Source organism: Nansenia antarctica, assembly GCF_963989245.1.
Source record: "Nansenia antarctica genome assembly, chromosome: 10".
Taxonomy (NCBI): domain Eukaryota; kingdom Metazoa; phylum Chordata; class Actinopteri; order Argentiniformes; family Microstomatidae; genus Nansenia; species Nansenia antarctica.
The window spans coordinates 31,419,438-31,428,622 of NC_137680.1; the positions used below are offsets into that span (position 1 = coordinate 31,419,438).

A 9,185-nucleotide genomic window follows, 5' to 3' on the forward strand; every position below is an offset into this window, starting at 1 on the left:
GTGGCCTCACGTCAATCTCAACCTTCCATCATTAATGTAATGTTGGCCTGACAACAACTGGCTATGCAGCACATGCAGATATGGGTCAAGCAGGCTTACTCAGAACGTGTGATCTATCTAGCTCTATCTCTCCCTCTCTCTCATTTTATTTATTGAACCTTTTATTCATCCAGGTTGTTAGAGAGCCTCTGATTATTAGACCAACAGAGATGCAAACCACCACTTAGATTACACTGGGCAACATTGTGGTCAAAAAGGGGAACCATGCACCAGCATAGGTGAAATCCCAAAGTAGAGGGTAGTTTGTGCTCAAATATTTGACACTCACAATGTAATCTGTTGACCTATTGGTGAGGTCCTCATAGCCAGTTGTGTGTCCCTCTGTCAGAGAATGGGGAGTCTGCAGCATTCGTCTAGATCCCTGCTGCTGATGCAGGTGTGGTGTGGGATCCTCACGGTAGCCATGGTGGTTCTGGCCGCAGTTCTCACATCAACCAAACTAAGCTCGACTGACAAGACCGACAAGGTATGTCCAGCTGGCTAACACAGTGGCTTGAGACCCGGTTACCATGGTAACGGTCTAAGATTTAACGACACACATATATGTTATGTTTTGAACTTACACGTTCGATATCAAGGGATAGTGTTTAACTTAGGTTAAATACCCCGATATGGATTTCAGGGCAAGCACACTTCACAATTTCCACAGAAATTGTACCTCTCTAGTTAATAACATTCATATGGTGATGATGATAATGATCATAATGATGATGATGATGATAACCTGTCGCTGTGTCATTTATTTTATTAAGAACATGAGATCTACATCAGAGGAGGAAAACCATAATCCTACAAGTAAGTTGTTTTGGAGGTATATTTACTGATTTACTGTATTGTATAGTATTAGTATTAGTATAGTATAGTATAAGTACTGACCACCAACATCTTGTAACACCAATTCTAAGAATATTTTGTCCACTTGATACACATCTGTGAGGCCAGTTATATTGCCCTCATTGTATCAACATGTGTATTACTATACTGGTCAAGGCAATTCACAAGACACTGGAATATTATTTGTCTTTCACAGCTGGCCCTTCTATGACTGCCATGAACTCATCAAAGGGTGAGTAAAGCATTGTGTTTGCTCTTTTCATAATGCCTTTATTAAATGATTATTCACATAAATGCGAACTTTCTATGGAGAAATCAAAACAGGAAACTAATGCAATTTGGTTTGGATTTCAGGACCACCTTTTTCATATATCCAGCTAACTACAGGTGAGCACTTCCCGTAGTAGATATTTGATTGATTGTACTTTTCAGTCAAACATCTCTTGCTTGTTGCAGTTTCCCTCTTCTGTATATATATTTCTGTATATCACAAGTTCAGCATAGGCCTATATATTTTGATACAAGGGACTTATGCATGGCCGTAGCTGTATTTTTACACTATGTACCGCAGGGGAAGTTGGTGGAATAAGGAATGGTATCAAATACACATGTTTGATATTGAGGAATGGTATCAAACACGTGTTTGATACCATTCCTCATTCCATTCCATGCGTTACAATGAACCTGTCCTCCGATTTCTACCTCCACCAGCCTCACCTGAGGTAGTTTGACATGCTCCCTCTGGTGTAAGTCTTCGGTATATGGGTTGTATAAATATTACACGGGGGAATATCAATATCAACATTACTGTAACTTACTGTATCCATCTATGACAAAGCCTCTTGGTCACTCCAAAGTAGACTAAAGATGTTTACATTTCATATTTACATACACTGTAACTAACCCTAACCCTAAAGAGTGACATACAGTAGTATGTGTTGTACAGGTTGTGTTAATATTTAGTTAATCACAGAGATTTTAAGACATTGGAGAGGTGTAATATATTGGTTTGATGGAATAACAAAAAATACCTACAATAACTCATATGTTCTGATGATGAGGGCATGCATGAATCCTCCTTTTCTTTTCTTCTGGTATAGATATAGGCTCCTCCTTATGGACGATTGACAACGAAATCCCTAACTGTGACTCTTGCTCCCTCATCCTCCGCGACAACTCTGTCCACGCCACTTCCGGGGGTCTCTATTACTTCTACGCCCATGTCACGTTCACCCAGCTGGCCAACGAGGAGTCGAAAAGGGAGGTGACTCTGTCCAGAAATGGCAACCCCAGTATTTACAGAGGGAAGAGGAGTCTTAGCCTAGCAGAGTATACAGGCAAGAACGGTGGCAGTGTGTCGATGGCTAAAATAGTTAGGCTCCAAGAAGGTGACAGTGTCAGCCTGGACATAACTTCCAAAAATCCTTTTAGGTCTCTTGGAGAGAATACCTACTGGGGAGCTTACCAGCTCCCCCAACATTGAGCAAACAGGCTTATCTGGATACAGCACTAGGTGGGTCTATACTCAGGAGGGCCCCTCCTACACAATCTTGCTTAGGGGGCCCCATGAGGTAGGACCAGCTCTCTTTGCTACTGAGAACAAGGAATGGGTGAATGGATAGGGTCTTGGTTCAAGATTTGCTATTTCAAAAACTGAGTGAGTTGGTACTGAAACTATGACAGTGTGTAAGCTTTTGACTTTTCATTGAAGTTCTAGATTAATGGTGTAAACACTGTGCTGTGACTTTTTGCATCCTGTACGCATTGTTTCTCTAAACACATTTGATTGTATAATTTATGAGAAAACAGAGTATTTTGTAACACTTTTGTGTATGCTTTTGATCCTATTTGTGGATGTACCGTTGTGAATTTGCTGATGGTAAATTAATAATTTGCCGTAGATAAAGCTGATTATACCGTAATAAACTAATTTGATATCATCTGAGTGCTTGTCAGTTCATTGACTTTTACTTTCTACTACTGACCACACGATGGCGCTATAAGTCCATTCAAGAAAATCACACGTTCCATTTGTATTCATCTCAGTATCCGCTTCTATCACAGACCTTCCTGATTCAGAGACGTATCCAAACAATAACATGCAGAAGTAGGCCTGAAAACACACGCTTTAATTGATTTATAAATCTTGCTGTTAAATGTCACTTTATTCATCCGGCTTTATTCATCCAGGATATTGAGTGTAGGGCTGAGTATAGATATTGAGTGTAGGGCTGAGTATAGATATTGAGTGTAGGGCTGAGTATAGATATTGAGTGTAGGGCTGAGTATAGATATTGAGTGTAGGGCTGAGTATAGATATTGAGTGTAGGGCTGAGTATAGATATTGAGTGTAGGGCTGAGTATAGATATTGAGTGTAGGGCTGAGTATAGATATTGAGTGTAAGGCTGAGTATAGATATTGATAGAATGTGTTCTTTATGGCAGCCTAATATAAATCATTGGCCTACAACCAGTACACCAATGCTTGCTGCAGCAGGAGCCCACATACAGTTAGGTCCATTTGGAATTCTTTTTATTTTAGCTGTTTAACTAAACGTATTCTAGTTACAGTGACTAAAGAGACAAGGGACCAAAAGTAATTGGACAATTGACTCAAAAGCTGTTTCATGGACCTGTGTGAGCTATTCTTTCATTATTTCTTTATCAATTAAACAGGTAAAAGGTCTGAGTTGATTCCAAGTGTGGCATTTGCATTTGGAGGCTGGTGCTTAATACGCACAACATGCAGTCAACGGAGCTCTCAATGCAAGTGAAACAGGCCATCCTTAGGCTGCAAAAACAGAGAGATAGCGGGAACATTGGGAGTGGCCAAATCTACAGTTTGGTACATTCTGAGAAAAAGCACTGGTGAGCACGGCACCATAAAATGGCACCATATATGGCATAAATCTAGCTAATGGGGTGCACAAAACAGGAAATTGTGTGTGTGTGTGTGTGTGCACGTCATACTAGTGAATTCCTATTTTTATCTCTCCACAGAGACCAGTAGTTCACACTCTTAACCCCTCTTGGCAAACTCAATCTCTGTCCCTCACCAGTTGGATTAGCTTCAGCCACAATAACTTTAGTTTAGTTTATTTGATCATTTAAAAACAAGATACAAACAAAAGATTAACAATTATCAAGGATAAAAGTACAATAATGTCACTTATAATGTAAACTTATTTCCATTGATGACATTAAGCAGGTTGGGCATAAATGGCAGATGAAAAATGGAGGCTACAATGGCAGATCAATTTGGTTATTCAGTCATATCAATAAACGAAATCATTATTCACACGATATACACAAATAAACACTATTGGTTTGTCTTCATTGAGCTAGGAGGGAATGTTAACAGAGGCACACTATCCATTAAAGCAGACTATTGACCTCAGAAGCTTCTGAATTTGAAAAAGTACCTTTCCCTATCAGGCTTCTGAATCTATAAACACACACATGTAGGATCGTATGTACCAGACTATAAGCCTATAGTCTGTGTGACCCTTGACTCAATGGGCAGCCAATTGATCTCCTGGAACTGGCTCCTACCTATATGAGTACACAGGCTTAGATTCAACACTGATCAACTTATTCTTATTCTAATATACACTCACCGGCCACTTTATTAGGAACACCTTGCTAGTACCCGGTTGGACCCCCTCTTTTCAGTTCAGTTCATCTCAAAAAGTACATAAGAAATTGTGTGTTGATGTGTGTGAGGTGGCGATTGTATCTTTCTGTTGCATCTTTGCTCTATGCAAGATATTGCGGTTGGCTTGTATTTGCACGTAGGAAGGAAGCAGTCAATCCAAGAGATGAAAAAAAGGTGACATGTCACAGTAACATGGTGACACCAGGGGAGGCTGGTGGAGGTAGAAATCGGAGGATGGGCTCATTGTAATGCATGGAATGGAATAAGGAAAGGTATCTAACACGTATTTGATACCATTCCTTACTCCATTCTTTACAATGAGCCTGTCCTCCGATTTCTACCTCCACCAGCCTCCCCTGGGTGACACATATCGGGGCCGGATGGCGTCCTGGGACGGGTGCTGAGAGACTGCGCCGACCAGCTGGCCGGGGTTTTCACCAACATCTTTAACCAGTCCCTGTCCCAGGCCACCGTCCCATCCTGCCTGAAAACCTCAACTATCATCCCAGTCCCGAAGAAAAGCACGGTGAGCTGCCTAAACGACTACCGCCCGGTGGCACTCACACCAATCATCATGAAGTGCTTCGAGAAACTAGTCCGGGCCCACATACTCACACGCCTCCCGCCCAACCTGGATCCATACCAGTTCGCCTACAGAGCCCACAGGTCCACAGAGGACGCCATCTCGACGACTCTCCACGCCACTCTATCCCACCTGGAGAGGGGAAACAGCTACGCGAGACTGCTCTTCGTGGACTTCAGCTCCGCCTTCAACACCATCCTTCCAGACAGGCTAGTGACCAAACTACTAGACCTGGGTCTATCACACTCTATATGTGCGTGGATCAAGGACTTCCTGACCGACCGCCCCCAGAGGGTGCGGGTGGGCCCCCACACCTCCACAGCCCTCAGACTCAGCACTGGGTCCCCCCAGGGCTGCGTGCTAAGCCCCATCCTCTACAACCTCTACACCAGGGGTCGGCAATAGGCGGCCCGCGGGCCATTGCTGGCCCATCACCAATAATATTTGGCCCAGCAGAATATTTTGAGAATCCACTTTTTTTTTTTTTTTTACAATATCGGACCGACAGTCCCACATATAGCGCCTATAATGTCGGAATAGAGAATCTACCTCTACCTGAATAATGCTTATTGTACTTTTATCCATGTTGAGAGTGAATGACACAGGGACAGACAATCAGGCAGCGGGGTGCACCGAAGCGCACTGACGCTGAACCCCTCATAGTGAATCATAAGTAGGTGGACAACGTGTAGTGCTGAAATAGCCGTGTGTGGTTTGAAAAAAATAACACCAGCTCAGTAAATAATTCAAACGTAATGTTTACGTATATGTGACTGCAACACACATATGAACAGTAACAAAGCAAATTCAGTTTAATATTCTGAAAAACATTGACAACAAAATTGGTGAAAAAAAGAAAAGAAAGAAAAGTAATCCGCTTATGCAAGGGGTGGTGGTGCATAGGCCTATGCTCCTGAAACGACAGAGCAAACACGCTATTAGGGATAATAATTACAATGAGCCATTCATTCAAAATATACAAAATACAATTAGGTTATTAAATACAATAACGACAGGCTTGGTACTCACTTAATGTGAAAAGTGGCATCTCCCATCGGTCAGTATTTGCTTGATATCTGGTTATATGGACGTCACTTTAATCCGCAGGCAGTTCTCAAGTTTTTTTTTGCATCAATCGATTCCTCTCGTGCGTCTTTATCACATTCATTGAGGAAAAGGACGACTCGCATGTATAGAAAGGGAACATTGTGAGCACGGAAGATGTGAGTCTCACAACGGCTTTGCGTTGATGAAACCAGGTAGGATGAACATTATAGTTCGCTGTCCATTCCTCTTTAAATGCCCTGTTTTCACCGTCAACTTTCCTCTTTACACCTTTGGAGAGTGACATGATGTTTCTCTTGCTAGTTAGCAGGTTAAATGTTTAGCTAACTTCACCCGGCACGCAAACAACCAATCCAATAATAATGTGACCTTGTCTGGGAGGAGGGGGGAATCATTCAGAATGAAAGTATGTTAAATAATTATTAGAATAAGCTAGGCTGCGCTACATCGTCAGTCCACACATTTATTATTCAAAACTATGGAAAAGGGTGAAACTACATTTCAACGTTGTTGAGAATCACAACACAAACTTGCTAGTTTTAGTGTTAGGAAAGGAAAAAAAAAAAAAAAAAAAAAAAAAAAAGTTCGGGCCCGCCATCTAGTGGCTCAAAAAAAATTTGGCCCGAGGCCAAACCTAATTGCCGACCCCTGCTCTACACCTACGACTTCACCCCCGTCCACCCCAGCAACTCCATCGTAAAGTTTGCAGACGACACCACCGTGGTGGGATGTATCTCGGGGGGGGACGAGGCGGCGTACAGGGATGAGGTAGAGCAACTGAGCAAGCTGTGCAAGGTTAACAACCTGCTGCTGAACAAGTCAAAGACCCAGGAAATCATCGTAGACTTCAGGAGGAAAATGTCCGAGATCCAGCCCCTGCTCATCGACGGAGAGAGCGTGGAGAGAGTCTCAACCCTCCGATTCCTGGGGACGCACATGCGGGATGACCTGACCTGGAAGGACAACACAAAAGGCACCATCAAGAGGGCACAACAGCGGCTATACACCCTGAGATGCCTCAGGAAGGAACACAGCAAGCAGGAGATACTGGTGACCTTTTACCGCGGCGCAGTGGAGAGCATCCTCACCTACGGCATCTGCAACTGGTTCTCCAGCTGCACAACAGCGGAGAGAAATGCGCTACAGAGAGTCGTGAGAACAGCACAGAAGATCACCGGCGCCCCCCTCCCCTCTCTGGAAGAGCTGTACAACACACGCTGTCTCAGGAAGGCCTCCAAGATCTCCAGGGACCCGACCCACCCTGGGTACGTACACTTTACCAGGCTGCCCTCGAAAAGGCGGTTCAGGACCCTGGCCGCTAAGACAAACAGACTGAAGAACAGCTTCTACCACAGGGCCGTCCAGGCCCTGAACACAGCAAAGACCTAAGTTCTGGGCCCTGGACAGTCTGGACGGATTGTATGGCAGCTGCTGGACTGAAAAAATCAGGTGTAGTGCTGAGGCACAAACATGTACATTTCAAGCCTGCAAACTGTGACACTTTAAATAACGTGAAACAATACTATTGTGCAATATGACAACCCTAGTCGTCTATCTGTACAGATTGTGTGACACTTTAAATAACGTGAAACAATACTATTGTGCAATATGACAACCCTAGTCGTCTATCTGTACAGTATAGTACAGTGGATTGTGTACATAGCCTTTATTTATGTAAACCAGCTCCTTTCCTTCTTGTGATTTTTTTTTTTACGTTTTTTTTTTTCCCTTTCCTAACACCAGGGGAGCCACCCCTCCTAAATTTCGTTGTTTGGTACCTGTACTGTGGCAATGACAATAAAGTCCATTCATTCATTCATATAAAGCCACAATGACAATACCAGCTGTGATACTGTGCATTGCTCTAATATCATCCATGTAAATAAAATATTGCAATATGGAAACATAGAATTTACATCCGGTATGAATGATGGAAACTCCACAATGTTTAAATGCTCCAAACTCTCTCAACCTTTTAGGAAAGAGAGTGAAATAGGGAAGCTAGATTAAGAGAGAACTGAAAACCCTGTTTGTTTGGTTTTGAGTTGGTTGCATCATGGAACAGCAGCGAAACAGAAAGAGGATTTTTTTCCTAGTTTTGGTTGTTTCATTTGCGTCCGGCTTTGTGTGAGATAGCTAACCAATGTGTTTCAATGTAGCCTACAAAGACATTGAGATATGTGCATATGATTATATATGTTGGTATAAATGAAGCATTTATGTATGCCTGATGAATTGTTTATAAATGTCTCATAGAGCCTTAAAATGTTTGGGGGGGCAACCCTACATATTAGAAATTCATAAAGTGCTTTGTAATAATCACTGTAAACTCGCATCACTGTATGTTTACACTTTCAAATGTCTGCTTATTCTCAGACTAACAAACTGCTGTTGAATGAGACTAGAATTGTATCATCAGATACTCTGCTAGCTGTTACTAGCTGTTCTTTATACGTTTATATTAGGGGTGGGCATCAATGATCGACGATCGATAATTGATCGATAAGGATCTTGGTCGATCACAAAATATTTTGCTCGATAATCGTTAATATATATATATATATTTTTTTTAAATAATAATAATAATGGAAATTAGTTTGTCCACGTGTCACCAGATTGCGTTCGTCTCTCACCCCTGAACATGTTAACATGATCATCTTTCTGAACAAGAACCAGTAGGCCTGCCGCCTACAGTCTCTCGCTGGAGTTTACATTTAAGTTAAGCTGGACGCTCTTAAGGACACTAACGTTTTCAGTCATCCTCCTATTTGTGAGTAACTGTTTTTTTACTGCTCCTATGGTGAGTTACTTATTTTCTATATTTTTATTTATAACGTAAAATGTGTTTTTAAGTTAAACAATTTAAGCTACTCACTGCCTTGTTTAAGAGGATTGTTATCTGACTGTAGTGTCTAGTTTGAATGTGAATGAATGAATGTGTGCAATAGCAACACAAATAAAGTTTTTTACCCAAGGAAAAAAAAGCTT

At 42.0% G+C, this 9,185-nt stretch overlaps 1 protein-coding gene across 1 annotated transcript; it reads left to right on the top strand.

Moving 5' to 3' along the window:
- Positions 1-391: 391 nt before the first annotated feature.
- lta (lymphotoxin alpha (TNF superfamily, member 1)) lies at positions 392-2,377 on the top strand (the record flags this gene model as incomplete). The annotated part of the gene is made up of 3 exons (XM_080541186.1): positions 392-526; positions 1,272-1,281; positions 1,995-2,377. 3 exons carry the CDS (start codon positions 392-394, stop codon positions 2,375-2,377), a joined length of 528 nt encoding a protein of 175 aa, XP_080397312.1.
- Positions 2,378-9,185: the final 6,808 nt, after the last annotated feature.